Source organism: Dermacentor variabilis, chromosome 8 (genome assembly GCF_050947875.1).
Source record: "Dermacentor variabilis isolate Ectoservices chromosome 8, ASM5094787v1, whole genome shotgun sequence".
NCBI lineage: Eukaryota > Metazoa > Arthropoda > Arachnida > Ixodida > Ixodidae > Dermacentor > Dermacentor variabilis.
Genome location: NC_134575.1, coordinates 36,675,154 through 36,697,289, shown reverse-complemented (window position 1 = coordinate 36,697,289; position 22,136 = coordinate 36,675,154). Strand labels below are relative to the sequence as shown.

The 22,136-nt window shown below is 46.2% G+C and overlaps 1 protein-coding gene across 1 annotated transcript; it reads right to left on the bottom strand.

Annotated features, from left to right (window-relative positions):
* Positions 1-222: 222 nt before the first annotated feature.
* LOC142590011 (uncharacterized) lies at positions 223-21,993 on the bottom strand. Its single transcript, XM_075701820.1, has 15 exons — positions 21,864-21,993; positions 20,620-20,786; positions 17,499-17,638; positions 17,285-17,353; positions 14,000-14,160; positions 10,879-10,980; positions 9,000-9,278; positions 8,218-8,361; positions 7,515-7,681; positions 6,513-6,593; positions 4,560-4,862; positions 3,416-3,491; positions 2,292-2,436; positions 864-937; positions 223-402 (listed from the first exon to the last, which is right to left on the bottom strand). Exons 1-15 carry the CDS (start codon positions 21,959-21,961, stop codon positions 249-251), a joined length of 2,160 nt encoding a protein of 719 aa, XP_075557935.1. The 5' UTR covers positions 21,962-21,993; the 3' UTR covers positions 223-248.
* Between the last annotated feature and the right edge of the window lie 143 nt (positions 21,994-22,136).

Here is a 22,136-nt window from a genome sequence, read left to right as displayed (position 1 = left end):
CTGATCTATGGTGCCTGTCCCAATAGCAGTGGAAAGTGCAGCTTGGTAATGGCAAGCCAGTGACGAAGGGTGAAAAGAATGGAAGCAACGTGAGTCACACTGCAATATGTTAAAGTGGGGAAGCAATGATGTCATTTTCTTATTCTTTTCCACTGGCTTCCCCCTTGCCATCCACTGTGCACCAAAGGCAGAGTGCAGCAGAGTACTAGCAGCCTTTTTTTTCCAGAATACATATTTATTGTTCTACACTATGATTGATCTTTCATATGCTGCTGCTGCTGCTCCTCTTGCAAACCATACGCGACTAGAAGAGAGTCTGAAGATGGGTCACGACCTAGGAACCGCCGGAAAACCTCGCTTCCGTTGACGCTACCTCCAAGCTCCAAGAAGGTCTCCCGGAACCTGCGCACAGCGGATGGCAGATCAGTGCTCAACACGCCATCAAGGCAGGCAAACCGTTTTTTTTTTTTTTAGCACTGCAGTGATACCAGTAATTTGCACAGTTGGGCTCCAAAATGATGCTGCCCCTGTTATTAGCGAGAAGACTGAAAGGAACCAAGGGGGTCAATATTTTGTTACTAAGAAGCATAATAAACCAAAAGAAAATAGAACAAAAGAAAGTAGAGGGAAAATTAACTGCATCTTTTAGTTGGAAAGAACAATGAAAAGAGGACGAAATGACAACGTGCCGCCGGTGAGAGCTGTTACTATAAGCAATGCTAAAGTTGCTGCTGGTTCAGCTTCCTTAGTGTTGAACAATGCAGCTTGAGGCAAAGGCCAAGCGTGTGTCTTGCCACTGTTTCAAGATGCACCATTTGATGCTAAAGGTGTGAGACCGTTTTGGCCACACCAAGCAGACTTACCGTTTTCCTACGCTGCTGATGTCGGATGAGGTCTCGGCCTTCTGGAATGCCCCCAACACATCCGCAGCTATCATCTGCAGCAACAGATTTTCAACACACGTGTTACTGAGCGGATTGAACATAAGTGAACATAAGTGACAAGACGGGCACACAGCAGGGACTGTTCGTAACAACCCAGAGCAATTATGACGCAAAGATTCCTTCTGCTCAAATCTGTTTCTTTCTTATCCACTGTTCAAGAACGGCCAGTCCTGGTGATAACATTGGCGGAGGGCTACTCAGATCACTGGTATAATGCGAAAAGGCAAACTCAATTAAAATTGTTAGATTACCTGGCTCAGGCAACAAAAAAGCACACCTGAGCCAGACATTCTGCTGCTACCAGAGCAATCACAGGAGCCATGTGGTCAGAATTCTATCGGATCTCAGCTGTGCTGCCAGCTCAAAGGTGAGAGTGCCTCCGAGCTGGAATGGTAACCTGTGGATGTGCCGTTAAAGAGCCCCTAAACATCACTTTTTTGAAACAATGTCATAACAATAAAGTCACAGGCATTTGAATGGCTATGTGGCCACTGTGGTTTCCTGCTCACTTTTGCTACCCTCCCCTCCCCACATGTGCCCTCTCCGCCATGTTGGCCAACCAGAATAGTGAACGAAAAGAAGAGCTCTTTCATCGTCCATCGTCGTCCACAAGACGACAAGTGGAAGCTACACGGAAGGATCAGCAGAGCACAATGGACGAGCCCCGCTCCCTTTTCTGAACATGCAGCTGTGCTCTTCAGGTTGGTGCTCCTGTCGTTTGACCAATCGACAATGTTTACCTTTGTGATGTCAAGCGTGAGATTCTGCTGGCGTCACAATGTGCGGCGGAAGGACAAGGAAATTCTGAAGAGAAGCACCAGAAATTTTGTTTTTAATTTCTGGCTTCCCTGCGGTGCATAGAGCTGCAATGTTCGCCAAAGATGACCATCGCGGAATGCACACAACATGCTCTGCTACTGCTAGTCGTACACATCTGTCTGTAGGGCCTTTCGCTGTATACAAATATAGGTCCTGGACATCATCCGGTTTTGCACACTGAAATAGCCTAAGTTTTGGGGGGCGAAATAAATACAAGGACGAGCAGCAAGAGTGTGTTAAACTGGAAGCCTACAGATATTACATGCTTTTACCCTGTCCATAATTATAATATTACAAGCCAAGCTTGAGCAAGCTATACGACAAATTATACATGTTATTCCTCAGGCATAATGCAGCCTTCTTTTATAAGAAAATGTAAAGAGAGACTTTCCGCACATCGAAGCAGCTTAATAACATGCCTTTTGTTACGACGCAGTAGACCGATAAGTTGTGTGACCAGAAGTTGCTTGGGACTGCAGGCTCGTTGCTGTTACTTTGTGTGTGAAACCAAAACAAACAAAAACTAACCTGAGCCCACAGGGGGCAGAACTGGGCGGCTGGAGCTGTGAGGAAGCTGTCCATCGAGCAGAGGCGTCCCTGGGCAACCGTATCGTTCGCCACTGGCAAGAACTGCTCCCACAGGTTTTGACTCAGGTCCCGCCAGAAGTCACGCCTGCGAGTCGCACGAACAAACATTTACATCAGGAGGGGGCACTCTTTCAGTCTCCTTCATTCCTGGAGCCAGCAAACGAGCCCGTGCGAACGTCTGAGCCAATGGCCTCATCTGAGAAAACGCCGGCCTGGATCTTTGAACGCTGCGGTGACTGGCAGCGTTTTACATCAGACTAATGGTGTAGTGGGGAAGAGAGTCGGGAACTATTGAGAGAAGACGATGAAGGTGACTGTCGAAATCGGGGGAGAGAACGATGACGTCCTTCAGGTAGCACAGGCATGTCTTCCATTTCCAACTGATGCAAAACACTGCCCATCGTCCTTCCGAATGTTGCTGGGGCATTGCAGAGGCCAAAGTGCATAACACTGAATTCGTACAGCCCATCGGGAGTCACGAAGGCAGTTTTCGGGTGATAGGATGGTGCCATAGGGACCTGCCAATAATCGTACCTTAAGTCTAGTGACGAAAAGAATTTGGCTCCTTGCAAGCAGTCCACATCATCGATGCTTGGCAGAGGAGACATATCTTAGTGCGTAACTTCGTTTAATCGGCAGTCAAATTCGCCTTATCTGGGGGTAGTGTACACCTTACAGGCAGGAAATGCTAACCACGAGGGTGGACAACAGTCACATTGAAGTAACTTAAGCTCTAATTTTGACTTCGTTATAGTAAATGTTTATTTATCATCATAAGTAGCTCCTACATATGCACATGTACACTATGGGCTGCCCAAGCAAATCCACTGAACACTGAATTCGTTGCACGATGGAATTAAATACACAACGTGAAATACAGTCAACCTTTTCGCTCTGCACCGTTGGCTATTTTTCGCACCATCTTTCAGTCACACCGAATACGGTGACGGATTTTCACATAATGGGGCATATAATGCTTTCGCATTAAAAAAAGAACAATATCCATGATGGAGCTGCATTCTATAGAGTCAATACTGAATCGGACAGCAGTGGACTGCACTCACCGGGAGTGCAGCTCAAGGTCCAACTTGGAGTAGTACAGCTGCCAGCAGAGGTCCCACGCCACCATGTGCCTGTCAGCTGCCAAAGCCAAGGAAGCCATGCGGAGCAAAGAGGCATGGAAGTCGGAGCATTACACATTTCGCTTGACAACTTGAGACAAATTCCACTTGTCAACCACTAGCACACTTTCTTGCTCCGCAGCTGAAGAATTATTTTACCGCGGCCGACTCAGAGTGAGCCCGTCTTTTCCAAGAGTTGTGTGAGACAAACTTGCTCCATAGTGGATATCGCTCCGCCGTCGAGACGCAGAGCCAACCGAAAGTCCTAGTATCACCGGTGTCACTTCTGCTGTCTTTGCGCGATGGCTTCCATTGCGACAAAGAGTGAAGCACTACGTTTTCATCTAGAATATTTGGAGTACTACAATCTGATAGCTGAAAGCAGTGGGTCTGGTGCCACAGATTTGTGGCAGAAGTCTGGCACCGCGTTTGCAATGACCCGTTTACAGGAAACTGTGTCCTCAACACTGACAAGTATTGTGCTTGTTTCTGGCGAAATCAAAAGATGAGAAACCGGGCTGCTGATGCTAATTCAAACTTGCATTAAACTGTCCTCCACTGATCCCAACATGGGCATAAGTCTTGTTCACACAGAATCTAGTGTCCAGAAAACGTATCATACAATCATAGTTTGGCAATGCACGCAATGTTGCTGTCGAAAGACTGTGTTTTCCAGGACCATATTAACTGGTAATAAAGGAGTGTAACTGTTGTGGGTCATTTTCTGCGTTCTCGATCGTGAACGTTGGCGCCGGGAAATCGTATGGAACGGGATTGTATCAACGAGGTTCTACTGTACAAGGGACCTAAAATGTAATCCTGGCACAAAAATGTTTTATGCACAAAAGAAAAGAAGAAGAAAAAAAACCTAAACAAATTCCTGCATGACATGCTGCTTGGTTAAGTGGTCCGTCGCAGACAAAAGCTTGGGAACCACTGATCGAAGTGTTCACGTTACGCCACAGCACTGGAGCCAAACCAGGTGATTAGCTTAGCATCCACATTTACAGCACTCTTCCTTCTTCGTGCCTCAGCACAAAAAACACAATTCCCTAGTGCAGCAGCTGCAGTAACTCGAGTGCCGCACCTGCCTTCAGAGCATCGTGCAACTCGGTGGACAGAGGCTGGCCGGCAAGGCGTGTGGTGAACTGGTGCTGCCCCAGCAGCAACAGGCGCAACACGTTGCTGCAGACCTGCACCCGGTCCCACTCGATGCCCCGGCTGCCCGACAGATGGCTGTGCACCGACCGACTCAGGCACTGCTGCAGCACATGGCCCACCTGGCCAACCAAGAGGCCCAGCTCCGCGTATGACAGGCCCGCCACAGGCGGTCCCGGCACACTCAGCACCACGTTGGCCACTGGTAGGCTGCCCAACAGGACGCTGCGCCCTGCAACAGAGATGTCAAGGAAGGGTCACGGGTGTCACTGGCGGGCTGTTCAGCAAGGTGCTGCGCCCTGCAGAGGTGTCGGAGGTGTCAGTGGCAGGCTGACCAGAAAGGGTGCTGTGACCTGAAGAGGCATCAAATGAGCGTGAAAAATGTAACTGCCAGGCTTACTGTAAGAAAAGTTTGCACCCTTTGGGGCTTGTCTTGCCCCCAAACAATGATCGTTGTCTATCTTGCATGCCTTTCCATTCTTTAATGCTGCGTGCCCCGTAATTCCAGATTCTGAATGACAGGCATGTTAGCAGCGTGACGTAGTATTCTAGACAGGAAAGAAGAGAGCGCGTACTTTTCAAAAAAGGAAACACAAGCAAGACAGGTGATGATTATTCTTTGGGAACAAGATGTGCCCCTAGGGGTGTAAGGTTTTTCTTTTTTTTAGATTGCTGCTAACCAGGGCTCTACTCTATCCTGCACAGAGGTGTAAAAAAAAATGTTCAGTACGTCAAAACTGCACTTTACACCTTTTGAGGCATACTTTAAAAGGTTTACTTTTTGGGCTTTATCTTTTCCCACAACAATACTCCTTTAACTTGGTGCATCTTACGTCTTCTATGATGCACAGCACCTGGTGGTTTTCAGTCAGGAACGGCACTTGCATCTAAGCATGCCGCAGACAGTAAAGTCGAGAACACAGTGTTAAATAAAGGTGGTGCACACGAGATCGATGATTATTGTTGTAGAACGAGATAAACCTCAAAGTGTGTAGCATTTTTAGTGTAGTTTCTTGTTTCATGTTTTACACTCTTTAGGATGCAGTTTCGGCATGCAGCAACAGTTCTCCATGGTCTTCCGCTATGGGATTTGACTCTCGTTTCTGTTGCACCTACTTAGTCTGAGTTTTGGTGTGTCGTAGATGCCAAAATTGGAAGCAGTAGCGTCTATGTGAACATGCAAAATCAAATTTGAACTGCTTGCCACGGTGGCGTTCAGTAAGCAGGGCGTTGTGGCCGTCGCTTTGCTCCACCGTAGCCTTCGCAGTGCGAGGCATTGAAGAAGGAGAGGGAGCACCGCAAAGGGGATGAAAGGCAATCTTTGACTCCATTTTGACTGAATGCACTGAGGTACTTTTTGCTGCAATGCATTTCTGAAATAGCCTACTTCAACTTCAAATGCATTTCTCAACTTCGATAAAAAGTGTTTCAGGACCTCTTCATGTGCGTGGGCACAATGTTCCTTTCAGGAAAGTATTTCTATCCTTCCCACACGCTTGTGTGCTTATGCATGTTTTCCTGAAATAGTAACCACATTCATGTTGCTTCCTGCAGTAGTTGCCGTGCATCCTGCCAGGATTCCTTGTCTCTCCACACAATGACAATGCTGCCTACGTCTAGGAGAGGATTGCAGGCACGCACAGTTGGCCGAGATTTTTGTGTCAAACCTTCTGTCTTTAAACAACAATCAGGTGGCAAGTGCAAATATAGGTTTCGTTAAAGAAACTAGTACAATGTCCCTGCAAGAACAGTTGACGTGCATAACACAGTAAGCACTGCACTCACGAATGATAATAAGGCAGGTGTCGCACCACATGAATGCGATCAAGCATCCACGGTAAGGGCAGCAGAACGCTCGTTGAATGTGCCAAACTCCACTCACCCCTGGCTGGCTCTGTCCAGCTACCCCTGTGCTTGCCTGCCCGTGCATAAGGATCCAGGAAGAAGCTGCCAGCTACCTCACCTGAAAGAACACAGCCAAGTTAGAAAAATTATTTATGCAGGAACCTACATTGTCTGAGGTGGCAGTACAGTAGGGCAGTGAGATACTGTATATAGGTATACTCGTGTAATGGATACACTCGCATAATAAACGAACCCCCAACTTTGCTGTGATGTTTTGGGGAAAAAAAGTGTGTTCATTACACAAGTATATATGGTGACTCAAATATACTCAAAATTCAATATAATGAACATGGATATAATGAAGTAAGTCTAAAACATTCTCACTGATATCAGCGTGCAACAAATATATATGCTTATAACAAATATCAAATGCGACAGCTCATGCTGTAAAATGGCTTCGGGAAGGTTGGCGTAGTTACACTTAGCCTACACCAATTTTTAAAAATGCTGACTTCCTACACCAACTGCACTTGTGTAGCCAGCGTAGGTAAAGAAAAAATAACCCCAAGGATTCAATGGAACCACACAAGAATGTGCTGCCATGAAGCCACACCCGGAGGCAACATTTGCACACTAGTACCAGCATTTGCACATCACACCTACCTGACGGATGCAGGATTTCATACACCCGGAGGCAACGTTTGTACACTAGTACCAGCATTCGCACATCACACCAACCTGATGGATGCAGGATTTCATACACCCGGAGGCAACATTTGCACACTACTTACCAGCATTTGCACATAACACCTACCTGATGGATGCAGGATTTCACACACCCGGAGGCAATATTTGCACACTGCTACCAGCATTTGCACATCACACCTACCTGATGGATGCAGGATTTCATACACCCGGAGGCAACATTTGCACACTACTACCAGCATTTGCACATCACACGTACCTGATGGATGCAGGATTTCATACACCCAGAAGCAACGTTTGCACACTAGTACCAGCCTTTTCACATCACACCAACCTGATGGATGGAGGATTTCATAAGCACGCACATCAGAGTGCCAGGCCTTGGCTGCCAACTGCGATGACTCCCTGACAGTAATGCCTAGCAGATCGTGCAGCACCTGCCAGAGGCTCTCCAGCACGGCTGGCAGCGGGAAGTACTCCCGCACCGCTGCTTCGTCGTACCTGCGTGCACCACAGTCAGCTGCGTAAGAATTCCAAGTGTAAAACATGCATCCAAAAGCAAGCTACAGTTTGTCATGCAGTGTACGAACAAGGTGACAGAAAAACAGTTCACTGGGTAAAAAGGAAAACACACAGTAAAACGCTTTTACTGGGCGAACTTGCATCCGAAAGAACTGGGACCTGCTCGGTGGTGAAGACTGTGACAAGCACAGTAGCTGTGAATGACTCGGAACTGAAGCAGCTCTCTGCTACTATACGTAATGCAGAAGTTTCTCGATGACGTGCGTCCAGCACCGTGAATGCTATCAAATGAGCCGGAAGCTTTGAAATGAAGACACGCTAAGATAGGGCAATAATAGGACAACTCTGAGAAACACATTGGTTGCATCAATGTAGAAAGTTATGCCGGAGCTCGTGCGTGGGTTCTGCGAAAAATTCTGCACCATTTCGAAAACTCTAGGTTTACGACATCCGAGGAGTGGTTACAGGTGCTGTTCTAAAGCTGCACAGTGACACCAGGTTAAACCAGTTCCCACCTGGCCAGCAGGGCTTGGCGCTGCTTTCGTCGCCAGTAGGGCACGTCCCACAGCTGCAGCTGGTCTCGGAATCCCCGCTCCTGACAGAAACCTGCGAGCGTCTCGAGCTCTTTCTCCGCTTTTGGCCGCACCTGCGCCGCTAAGCTGGGGGAGAGAGAGAGATATTGATTGATTCGCAGGGCTTAAGGGTCACTGAAGAGGAGCACTACATTTAATAGAACAGAAAATGAAGACCAACCTGGAATTTTCTGACGTCACTCTGCAATCAGAGTGACGTCATGTTATCTTGTATTTAGGTTATCATGGTGCAGTAAACGCTACCCAAACTTGCCAAGTTCAGTTTTTGGCTCTTTCAGAATAAAATACAGTCTATCTTTAACATTGAAAAAATTGACTAGACTCGAGCAGAGACGGTCAAAACACACTATGTCACCGCTGGCTGGTCAGATATAATTATTTATATTCTGGAATTTTACGTGCCAGAGCCACGACCTAGATTACTAGGGGACTCCAGATTAATTTTGACTACCTGGGGTTGTTTGACGTGCACTTAAATCTATGCACACAAGCGTTTCTGCCTTTCACCTTCCCCTTAGAAGAATAGGCTTTTGGGTGGCAATTTCTCAAACCTTTGTTATTCTGAATAAATTGCTTGTAGTAATGAGCTTTCATTATGATTGTTGTCTGAGTAAAATACAAAACTTGTGGTGAGTGAGAAATGCGCCAGCACAAGGCCCCGAAACGATTCATCAAGTAGTGCTGCACACGCCAGTGATGCCAACCTGTCAATGAAGGTGTTCACTCGCTCCGTGGAGCCCACCATCTTGGTCTCCATGGAGAGGGCGGCGAAATGTGGGTACCCAAGCACCTGGGCCTGCAGCTGCCTCTGGGAGCGGATCTCCTCGATGGGGAGGCTGTTGCTGCGCTTGATTGAGGTGGCCCTCGCGTGGTACGCCTGCCAGAGGTTCCACCGCTGCAGCCGATTGCCACAGTGCTGCATGAATCCCTGGTACGTCTCCTCCTCCAAGGTCACGAGCCAGGGACCTCGAGACGGTTGACTCCTGCGAAGTGCGGCCACACTTTGCCACTCGTTTTCTCCACAGGGGTGTGTGAACATTCGAAACTTTCTAATAATTGCCCTGTTCAGATTGGGCCTTTGAATTGAATAGTCACTATTCGTAAATGCGAATGTTTTTCAAAAGAGTTTTCGAATACTTCAAATCGCCAACCGTGCGATAAATTTTATCCCGGCGGCCATAGCAGATGTAAAACACGAGAGGTTACGCGTGGGCAGTGGTTGCCTGCTCCGAATGCTCCACCTGTGCTTTTCGTAGCTTGCAATGTAATGACAAGCGACTTGCTAACGTTGCGAACACACTAGGATGTGAAAATCTACAGAGAACCGAAATTCATTATTTGAGATGTTTTCGCAAGGTATTCAATAGTCAATTCGATATGCTGCTGGCGATATTCGATTCGTATTCGACTCGCTCTAGAAAATGACTATTCACACACCCATACAAGTTATCTAAATGGACCCTGTTGACAAGAATCGGACATGTCGCTGACGTGACATGCAACAGCAGTTAGAGGAGCATCTACACATTCTCAAAGCTGTAAGGAACTCCACCACAGGCTTCCTGCTCATGGAAGAACGATACTTAGCTAGTGCTAGTACACAGGTTAGAAAACACTTGTAGGATACCAGTAAAACATCACTGTTACAGCAAAGTCGCACGCAATATGAATATACCTCTGCTAGTATGTTTGATATTCATTATAAGCATATACTATTCGTTACATACTAACATGGCTGGAAACACCTTGGATTTATCTTGTGATATCTGATAATGCATTATATCCGTGTTCGTTCCATCAAGGTGCGCCTGTACTTCAATTCGATTAGTAATTAAGTTGGTGTTGAAATTACGAACCAGTCATCATCGACATTGTCGTAATGTCATAACAAAGAGCAAAGTCAGCTGACATTCACATAGCAGGCGAGCTTAGGTATGATGATGCTGCTGATACAATAAAATTTTAAAAAGAGTGCTGTGCATGTTTTTCTTCTGGCTGAACTTGCATGTGGCAGCCGTAGTGATTTCAGGAATGGAGCGAGCTACTGTTTCATGGCATCATGACTCATCCTTCTCAAGGGTACCAAAACCCGAACTGGCTTACAGACAGAAGTAGCAGACACAAGCAAGTTTTTCTTGCTGAAATATTGGGTGCCCATTTGGTTTCTACTTTGACAAGGAACTCTAATGTCATCTTTATGTTAGTTTTCTACTTTTAAACCCACAAGAAGTGGGTGCGCATTCGATTTGGGGGCATGTTAAGAGTCGGGGCAAATAGTGCCAAATAAATCAGCCGTGTGCTGGATATTTCGGCCAGTAATGATTCGGCACTGGCTCTGGCGTCTGACTGTGCATTCTCATTCGACGCTTCAGTCATGCGGGTGGTTTGGGGGCTTTGATGAAGGCAGCGTTGCCGACTTTTCTTTGACTTTTGATACCGATGACGACGCCACAGGCCACAGGCAAACCGTTGTGGAACTCCCCTTAACAGTTTTGTTGCAAAAGAACTGTACCCGCCACCACCGCCTTTAAGCAATGGGCAATGAACTAGTTGATTTACTGTGAACAAATAAACGTCACTCACTTGTCAGCTGCCATCCGCCTGACCAGATCTTGAGGAAAGTGCTTCACCAGGTCTCCGTCGACCTGGTGCCTGAAATCGTTGGTGGCCGCTTGCATGTTTTGCCTGCACCAGACAGACTGGGATCAGTGCACAACTAGTGTAAGTAGCTAAACCAGTGCATTAAATGCAAAACCAGTGGCAATGGGCTTAGAGACAAGCAGGGCACCCTCACCATCAGTTTCCGTCATAGACACAGTGAAGTATTTTTGTATGTGTCATTGGGAAAGTGAAAATTACGTGCATGCAACAATTCCGTGTAAAACACGGAGGACTGCTCAATCTATACGATGAATGAGAAGAATCGGGGAACTGAGGGGCTACGTTTCTTGCAACTAATAACCTTTTGGGGTCGACAGAAGCAGTGGCCAAAGAAAGCATGGGGCAAATTACCGTACCTACTCTGATCTAATGCGCACTTTTTTTCAGATAGAGTGGGTCCAGAAATTGTGTGCACGTTAGAATCGGGCACGACCTTAAATCTGCGTTACCATATTGCCATCGGCATTTCAAAATGTCCGCCTCGTATGCGCTTCGATCCTAGCTGCCACAGCTTCCTCCATGTGCTGCAGTATGTGTGCTTAGGCAATGCTTCCTTTTGGCCTAGGTTAGTACACTGTCCGTCTTCCTGTTTTCTGTGTTTGCTCTATCAGCTTGGAAGTGCCAGCTGCAAAGACATGCCGATTTCACCACGATGCTGCGATTAAAAGGAAAGCGATCACACATGCGGAGACGGACAGAAATCGGGCCACATCACAGGCGTTCGGAGTTCTTGAAAACTTGAGTGCGGGACTGGTGCAAACAGGAGAGGCATTTTGCACTGGAGGCTGCTACAAAAGGCATGGCCGCGCTGCCCCTATCCTGAGAGCGATCTGTGACGGAGACAAGAGTCTACACATCTAAGCGCATCGCGCTGTGTTCTTGTCGCTTAGTTTGCGTTGAAGTGAGAGGCCATACAAAGGTCAATGCCCTTGCTCCTGCTACCGCACTTCCTCGCTTCAGCGTCTTTATAAAGAGTTTCCGCGGTCGTTGAGTGAGACGTGCTCATGTTTGCTTGCGTGTGCGTGACACCATGGCTCGTAATTTAACTAGTAAGCGAATGTTCCGAAGTTTATAGGGCCGATTAAACTACTATCTTTACTTTTTGTATAGCTGTCTACTAATTTGCTATTGTAATCGACGCTTCCCCTTTCGGGCAAAACTGTGACTTTTCTTTATTTATCGCAACTTTAGTGCATTGGGAGTAAATTTTTGTTTTTCACAAATGAGAGAAAGTTGTATCTCAGTATGAAAGAATGAGGCGCGCGGTATTGTAAAAGACTTTTCTTTTTTTTAAGTCACAGCAAACAGGTGCGCGTTACAATCGAGGGTGCGTTAGAACCGAGTAAATATGGGAAGTGTTTTGTTACTGGTATATGGAAACAATTAGGAAAAGTAAAAGGAAAGTGCAGGAAAAGACACCTTGCCACCAGTACGATTCAAACCCGCAACCTCTGTGCGATACATGCGATGCTCTCCCAATTTAGCTGTGCCGTCAAATTTCTGAGTTACTTAGGCAGATGTGTGTGTGTAGTGAGCATAGCACTGGAAGTATTAGCCAGTGCAACTCACGGCCACGGCAGCAGATGTGGAACATCCGTTCAACCACAGGGGCCACGTAGTACATGAGTTTCTGGGGCAGGCAATTGGCCAATAAACCCCTGTATGTGAAATCGAGACATCCAAGGTTGCCATGCAATGAGTGTGTACCGTCATACAGCGGAATCCCGATGACTTGAAATCCCTGAATTCGAATTCATAAATAATTCAAACTGCTTTGTTGGCGTTGGCAAAGTCCTATGTATTGTAATAGAGAAAAACTCCACAAATTCAAACTTGTAAAACCGTGCAGTGGTTATTTCGAACAAGATCTCCCACTCCCATGCATCGCTTTTTCGACAAACCCTAGCCAAATGCAAAGGTTTGTTGTCATGCACCGTAATGCAAAGTTGCACACAGTAAAAATGGTGAAAGACGCATGGGCAGCCAATACTGATCCGGAGCAAGCAGAGCAGCATGGCCCTCCTTTCCCATCCTGCTTAGAAGCAGCAGGAAATAGTCCCCAGCGGATGCTTGATCACGTCGCTGCGTGCTATCCTACGCCCCCCTTCTCATAGCTATCTCACGCTTGATCATAATATCGCACGCTCACCTGCACACTCACCATGTCTGCTCTAAAACATTCTGAAATCATGTGCGCAATGTGCTGGACTCTGCTTGCTCAGGCACCTAAGGGAGCAGCAAGGGTGTCATCGTTGCACTGTGCCCGCATTTATTTCACTAATAAGGGCAGCACATAAAAGCAGCACAAACCAGAGAATATCAGCAGAAACTATCTCGGACTGACCACCGAGACACGCATGCAAAAACGGAACCACGTGTACACCGCATACAACTGACCACGCGGAGCGCACATCAGCTTGTAACCTGTGTTAGCAAGCTGTTGTATGGTACAGCTGTGATATTGACACGCATAAATTGTTTATCTTTTCTCGGTAGCTGTTTTTCACCTCCCAACTACTTTTACGAAATTATGGCAAGGCGCAACATGTGCCTTCGTGCATAAGAACTTTCTTGAATGTTGTCGCCCATTTTATCGCGAATGAATGTTGTTTTATCCGATTGCATGTGCAACACATTCTAGAGCGCACACAAGCACCAGCGATTAGGCTGGAATATACAATGAGCCACGTAAAAATAACCGACTTGTTTGACCCACAGATCAGATTTCGATAAATGACGACTGTGCTCAGCACTATTGCTGTGCTTTGAGTGTCACTTGCTTTACTGGGCACAGGTTCGCCCAATAAACCGTTCAATTTGCTCACGGTTTTGATACTGTCTCGTTCATCACTGTCGCTACAACACACTGGATGCAGTGAAATTTGTTCAGCTTGTTGGGGTATGCTGCACAATTTACCGTGTGGTGCACAATTCAAGCTTGAAAATTTGGCGTCATAGCCTCTTGAGTTGAAACTTTAAAAGTGTTGCCCTACACACAAGATTTTCAGCTTCTACTAGTTTTCATTTGGCAGTGTTCACTGACCGGAAGGTCTGCGCCTCCTTCTCGATGCGGCTTACAGCTTGCCCCAGCGACTTCTGCTGCGGCACTGGGAGGTCGGTACCCATGAGCCTAGCCTCGAGGCAGTGGCGCTGAACGATGCGTTGCTCCTCCTCCGAATAGCGCTTTTCATCCTCGATCAGCTCCTGAAAAAAAAAAAAAAAAAGACATAGTGCGTCCACTTGTGTCAGTAACTGCTTTCCACACAGCGGGCGTCTTTGATTTGCCATCCCGAACTGCTCAGGATCATCCGAGGTGCTGCCTTCAGCGAATAAGCGTTGGCGTGTGCATTGTCTCGGGCAGTCTAAGTTTACTAATCCACAGAGTTCCCACAATAATTACTAGAGGGAACTTCAGCTGCCAGGGGAATGGCTTGTGGCTTCAGATGGTCTTACGGCTTTTTTTTGCTATGCTTCATCTACGTTTAGTCTTTATTGGCCTAAATTTCGAGGCAGTCATATTTCTCTAAGCACAGAATGCAATGAGACAGACTCTGCGTACATGTGTATCGTTGCCAAAGGTTGCATTTATAGCCCAACACTTTGGTGAAAGTGCCGAATTTGCAATGTCAGAAAGCTGTTTGAAGCCAGAAGAACGAAGTTCAGGCAACTGCATGTACTGACCCTTGTTACTATGCTGGCTGAGCCACCGGTCATTGCAGTTACTATAGCCACTAGTGCCAGTTCTGTCTGGTAATGTTCTCTGTAGGAAGCTACATGGGCTAATCAAAGAAACCTGTGTAGGAGGATGTCATTGGCTGCAGGCGGAGCTAGCCTTGCTGGCGCTGCCTTTCAGCAGCGAGTAAGAAATACAAAATCTATAGGTATGCCGTTCAGTAACCGCTCATTCCGTTCCATGCATAGCAATGCAAAAGAGGCTAGAGCGACTTCTCTTCCTGCTCGCATTTGTGGTCAAAATATATTGTGTCACACATCAAAGAAAGACATAGGTACAGGCCATTGTAATTCAATGTGATGTTAGGTCTAATACATTTGGGTTGCAAAACATGATGTCAATGTTACGAGGAAGGCGTCGCAGATCTGAGCTTTTTTACCAATGACGCATTTCTGCAACCGCAGGCCACCATATGCACTCGCAATCCAAACATGGTGTGTCGCAAACTGGATGCACAAAGCTGCACAAATAATATATTATTTCACGTAAGCTTACATGCGCAATTTGTATAGTCGTCACATATCAGGCACAGCAGACCTTCGCTAATTCGATCCCAGCCGAAGGTCCAGGTCTATGGGCCCAAAATTGAGTTATTTTGACTCTAAAATTGTCCATTTCCGGGTAATTTGAATTTGACCAATTGGCACACACGCACCCGACCCCTGTGTTGACTCCAACAGCGACCCCTTTAGAGGCAGCATCTGAGCCGACAGAGCTTAGAGATCGGTAATTGCGTTGAGCACACATCATCTCTTGTCGAAAACGCCTATTTACAGTCCGCCCAGGAAGATTTTCAAGCAATAATCGTAACTCACAATGTTTGATTAGGGTATTTACCCGACTGTAACGTGCGCCTTCTTCTATTAAAGAAAATTGGGCTGCAAACTGCCTGTGGGGTGTAATCGAACGCAAAACCAAAACAACCTTTGCAGCATTTGCATGCTTTGCCGCATAACATAGTTGTATTGCGGCAAAGCGAACATGAAAACCAATGTGGCGAAGCTGACTTCAGGAAACCGGCAGCCATTGTTCAACAATTTCTTTTTTTTTTGCTAAGCACTCGGGCGTGCGTTAGATTTCTACTTCGTTTAGGAGCCTTAATGTCATTTCTGCGTTAACTTACAACTCTGGACACCCAGAAAGTGAGCGCACCTTTGATTCGGGGGCGTGTTAGAAACAGGCAAATACTGCCAAATGAATCAGCAGTGTGTTCTGGCGTTTTTTTCCCTGCATCTTGTTTATTCCGACCCACCGGATAATTCGATCAATTTCGTCGGTCCCGTAAGGATCAAATTAATGGAAGTCGGGTGCAGTGAATTGGTAGAAAGCGTTGCGGATCAAAAGCAACTTCGCTGTGCGATGCATGGGGCGAGACTTCTACGACTGCACTACTAGGATTGCTTCTGCAGCATTGCGTGCTATATATGAAACAGAGCACAGCTTATCCTCACTTTCAGAGTGCCACGGTACTGCAAGTATTATGACGATGGCGATGAAGATGGCACAAGGTTAGTAAGGTGGACCTGCAGTCTTGACTACTGAGCGATACTTTGCAAATAGTTTGCAAACATAGTTTCATTTATCTCTCTATCCATAATATTTTAGTGGAGGCGCAGGCTTCGGCGCAATATGGAACTGTGCAGCACATGTGTCCAGGGCCGTTCTGCAGCACTGGCACACAGGGGTGCTGCTCACCTCAGAGGCCATACAGACCCCACGGCTAGCCTTACAGGGAAAATACTGCAAAAAAGAATGACATATAAAAATGCAGTGTAACATTGCTGCCAATACATTCCCAGTCTGCACAGCTCCTTGCGTGCATGCCAACCTGTAGACTTTAAAATTTATAAATATCCTGCAGACACTGCACAAGAAAGGGGCAGAGGGGGGAGGGAGGTGGCAGCAACAAAATATTCTTTTAGACTGCACAAAGCACACTCTTTTTCTGTGATACAGATGCACTATACTAACGATTTTACACAAGCAACACAAACAATAGGAAACTTGGAACTGCACAAACAGAGAAGCAACTCACTACAACTATGGCGACTCTGATGTCGCTGATTTTGCCTGCTTCAGGGGGTTGTCTAAATAAAGTTGCTCGAAGTAGGTACTAAAGTGCTCCTCTCCTATGCATTCACGGTCAAAAGAGTTCTAAAGGCAAGGCTAGATATTGATGAGTGAAATTTTTTTGCAAGCAGGATTTATTTTTCATAAAGCTTTGCAAAACATTCGTAAGATTTCAGAATGAGCCCGAATTCGTAAACTTTAGGAAAAGGAAATTTCGGGAGAGTAGGTAGATGTGCCCCTGGGCTTATTTCTATTACGCCTTCTTGAGATTTTTTTGGCTTCATACGGTTCTTACAACCAAAGCTCTATACAACAAACACAATATAATGAAATAAACCCATAATTTTTTCTCGTTGCTATTATTGTGTAAGAAATACAAGCTTATAACGGCTATTGGAAATAACAAAAGTACTTTTTTTCTGTCAGATGCGACTTCACTATAATGAGGTTTGACTGCACTAAATTCATTCTTATGACGTGGGTATAAGACACCCAAGAAAGCAGACGAGCTTAGACGTAGCTCACCTTGACAGCGTGGTAGATGGGCAGGCTCTGGTACTGTCTGGACAGTGCTCGATGCACCCGCGCCTGTAGCTGCAAAGACAGAGACCCGCAAACCTTCGTTATATCCAGCTGTGGACTGCAGCTCTTACATATAGCTGAGCTCTCGGGGCCCCCTCCAGATCCGCCAGTGGACCTGCGTTACAAACTTGAAATAAAATGTGCGCAATGAACTAACCCTTTCATATGCCTCGGCAATCTGTTCTGTTTGATTCACCAGGTACAACAGGCGGAGTGCGCTCCAAGCTGACTCCAAGGGGGCAGCCAATCTTTCCAAGGGCTCCATGACGGACTCAAAGGTCTTCACGTAGGCTCCATCTGGAGTGGAGTAGCAAAGCACAGTTGACTTGTGATTATTTGAATTTAGATTATTTGTAAATTTCAGCTTGTACGGGTACATCTCCACACATCAGTTGATTTACTAAACGTTTAAGACTGCTCTTTAAGAACACTAGATTCAAACAAGTGTTCTAGTTACCTACAGTGCGGTACCAAAATGATACAGCTTAAGAGAGAGCTTTACCTAGGGAGCTTCTATCAAACTACATGGGCACAAAGAAACGTTTTTTCTTGACATGCAGTGCACCGAAGTGGAGGTTTATTGAAATTAAGAGAAATAATTATAATATCTACCGATAGTAGCAAGTATATTCATTTATCTAGGCCATCAAATTCTTAAAAGAATGCAAGTAATAAAAAATCTGAAGCATCAAGTTTACAACTTTGTAATTCAGCAATAAACAATAAAATTACAAGTCTAAACTTTACTTATCGAGGCATCTAAAATAGACAAAATTGATGTACTATGCCCCACCCTGAAACATACCACTAATCAGCACTGACATACAAAATAGCGGTGAACTGTTTTTCAGTTCCCCAATTGTCTTGTATGTCGGTGCTACTGTGATGTCTCAGAGCACCTTTGAGCATGCACGCTGCGTTGCAGCCAGTATTGAGTATGATAAGTACACAAAAAACAACTAATCCATCTTAGCATGTGCAGTACCGAGGCAATAACTATAAGTCAGTAAAAGCAAGTCAGGCGTTCAAAAATTAGGATTCTTTATCAAAGAGTGCCGATGATGGGTTGCTTACACAGTGTGTTCCATCTCTTTGCGCTCTCATCTGTTCTGTGCATTGCATTCCATGTGAAAATGAATCCGTACCAACTTGCCCAACTTTCGGTTTAACTGATAAGGAAATGGACACAATAGTGATGCTGGAAAGGACAGGTGGACGGACAGACAGAGCAAACTTGGACTCAAGTTTTAAACTGCTGCTGAGGCAAAAAAAAAGGGAGAGATGAGAAGGAAGGTAGGAAGGTTAATTAACCAGCATAGTATCCTGTCTTGGTACAATGCACTACATCAAATCTGCACGGTGATGGGCTGTATATCAGAGTTACTCATAGAGAGCCAATTCCTGCTCATGCCAAAGAACTGTACTCTCGAGCACTTCATCTGTCAGCATCGTCTGTCTTTCCGAAACCGTGACCTGCTTCCCGCAACTTCAGATGCAGCTGATCACCAGGTCAATGCAGTTCTACGACACTTACAGGGATCCTGAACCACCCCTCAGGCTGTGCGAAAGAACATGGTCCGTGAATAGCATATGCTGCTGTAAACATCTCAACCAAGTTCCGCAATCATGCGCTGCACGTGGCACTCGCAAACGGAGCATGACGCCACCTTTCTCTCAAATGTTCTCTTTTAAACAGAAGCCTACTACTCACTCTTTTCTAGATGCTTTATTTCATAATATAGCGGATTCCCATACGTGGCTGTTATTAGCCAATAGCTGACGTCATTCATGAAGGGTGCTTGAATCAGTGGGCTTCTTCTTACTGTTACTGTGTATATTTATTGACAAAGTTTAATAAACTGGCTGAAGTAAGCGAAAGTCTGCTTTCAAATTTCGGTAAAAATTACGTATTTCCAGAAGAAGCCGACTGCTGTCTACTCATGCTTGGCTCATGCTCGTAGGAATTAAAACTGCGGCCGCTTTGCTTATCAGTGTCACAGCCGTTGGGTCTCGCTGATTTCGGCTTGTTTTGAACACTCAGCTAGCCTCGAACCACACGAAACTGATAGTCAGACCAGATGCACGCTTGCCAGTGTGCACTCACTCCTGCTTAGATGCCTTGGCAGACTCATTTATAGTGCTTCAAAAATGAAGTTAGATGTGGGTACTACCTGTCGGTCAAGCTAGTGAAGGACAAAGCCAGTCCGAACCACGCAGCACGGTCAGACTGGAGCATATAAGCATGAGCACACACTCGAGCCCTGTCGTGCACAAAGCAAACACTGCACATACGCACTACAGCTGCATGTACCTGCGGTCTGCTACACAGCGTAAATGCTGTGTCCACTGGCTGAGCGCACTTCGCCTCACTGAGGACAAGCGCATTTGGCACGTTATAGGCACCAAATTCGGAAGTAGTGGCGTCTAGGTGAACATCCAAAATCAAATTTGAACTGCATGTGGCAGTGACATTCAGTAGGCGGAGCGCTGTGGGCACGTCCTGCTCCGCTGTAGCCTTCCCAGTGCAAGTCATTGAAGCAGCAGAAGCTCCGTGAAGGGTGTGTTCAATTGCCAACTCAGCTTCTGCTGAACAAACTGAAGTACTTTTTGCAGCAATGTATTTACAATAGCCTATTTTAACTTCAAATGCATTTCTCCACTTTGATAAAACATGGTTCAGGGCCCCGTTAATGGATCATGGTGCTGAACAGTACAAACACTCAGTCATCACAAAATGCACCACCAGCGGGGTAGAAGTGGAGTCCACTACTTGCGCTTCTCAAGTAGAACCTCAGCCTAGTCAAGCCCTCCTTACTGTGCAGTGTTGTCTCCCATGTGTGCATGCTTCTACAAGGTGCACGTAGAAAAAAAAAGTTAATGTGCATGTAGAGTTTACAGTGATGATCTCTTTAGATCATGAAATTAGTACATATCTGGACTGATCATAATTCAGTTTTAACACTGAGGCATCCACCATCATTCCTTACCGTTAGAGTTCTACCTAACACATTGCATTCAGCATTCTATTTCCAATAAAGCTGATGACACATTCAAGTGATATTAGTTCAAATAGTAATTAAGTGCTCCCTTTAAGAGTGGAATGTACACTAATCGCCAGGTCATTGCAGCTCTACAAAGCTTCACGAATGTCATCTGCTGAACAGTATGATCACTCAGTCAGCACAAAGCGATTAGTGTACACACAGTCACTGATCACTTCAGGTCACGCTTGCATCTCCCGAACTTTGATTAGCAACTGCAGCCAGTGAAACAAGCACCTTGTAATCGTTCCTCCAGCTGGGACACACCCGCCTCGAACTCGACGAGCAGCTTGCCGACAGCATTGTAGCACTGGGCTCCCGTGAGGTGCACATACTCTGGCGGCGCAGCTGTGAACCGCAGCAGCGGGTTGGTGTCGGCCGTGTCCTCAGGCACCTCAGGCACCCTGCGCAGTGGCCAGAGATGTATTTGATTTTGCACTGCCCAAATGCTGCCCTGTGGCTGTATTGCTATCTGCTGCTGAATACGAAGTTGGGGGCTTGATTGCCGCAACTCTAGTCGGTGGGATTGGAATGCAACTGCTCACCATTTGCCGCATTACTTTTCTAATAAAGCACCTGATCTGCTTTTTTCGAAATCTCTTCTAAATTTAAGGCCACGCAGACACCAACAAGCCAACAAGCAATCGTACGCCCTGAACAGAGGTTCACAAGAGTGATTTGTGGCAACATCACTTGATTTAGCCCTTTGGCTTTTCAACTGTGTTACAGGCTAGTATCGGCAAGTGTGGTTGACAAAGGGCGAACGCAATACACAAACTATGGAGCGTATTATCCAGACATAGCAAATATCTCTGGAAGAAGCAGTTGTCAGGCAGTGCACTTGATTAAAGGCTTGTGATGATAATGACGAAAGGTCATGTACTGCACAGTGAGGTTAATAAAACGGTTGACACCTACCTACCACCTGCCTAAAAAACGGTTGGCACCTTGTTTTCGCCTTCATAACATCGTTAATAACGACACTGTGTCCACACTCCAACAGACATCGGGTAATTCTTACGTCCTGTAAGCCAGTGAAAAACACGTTCACTCGAGTTGTTCAACAGAATTTCGCGCAGCTCTGACACGGTATATATACAGTCAATATACTGATCCATTGGCAATGGTTAAGCAAAGGCCGGTAGGCGAGAGTTAGTGAGCAGTTTCGGTGGGCCTTCAAGGTTTTATTAAATCGTCCTTTCTTCGCGATCGCGTATATTTTGAGTGGGTTAAACTGCAAGCCTATAAACACGCTAGCTTGCTCGCACACATCCCACCACAGAGGCAAGGTAATTAACTAAGCATAACGATTGGTTCTAGCGTTTGCTGAAAGCGGCGGTATTCGTTCCGGCTTTTTTCCGGACACAGTGGAGGCGAAACTGCGTTGGTTTTCTTCAGGCGTGCTGACGCTCACAAAGGTCCGGTTAGGGGTTCGCTTCAGCACATGAGAGCGCATTGTGCAAAGGCTTGCGGACACTTACAGAACAATATACTTGTGTCTTTTCTGAGCGCCGGCTACGCCAAATCGCCGCGCCGCAGCGATCACGGCTCTGCGCGAAGACCACATGAGCGCGGCCATGTTTGAGTTTCAGACCGGCAAAGTTGAGGCGTGGAGAACAGCAACTTTCAGTAATTGCAGGCAACGTAGACCCGTCACTTTGTGTCTACCGGTCGTAATTTATTTAAATGGGACGGGTGTGCCTGCGCTAAGGGTGAGATAATGTCATATTTAAACATGTTCGGTCTGTGTCTTA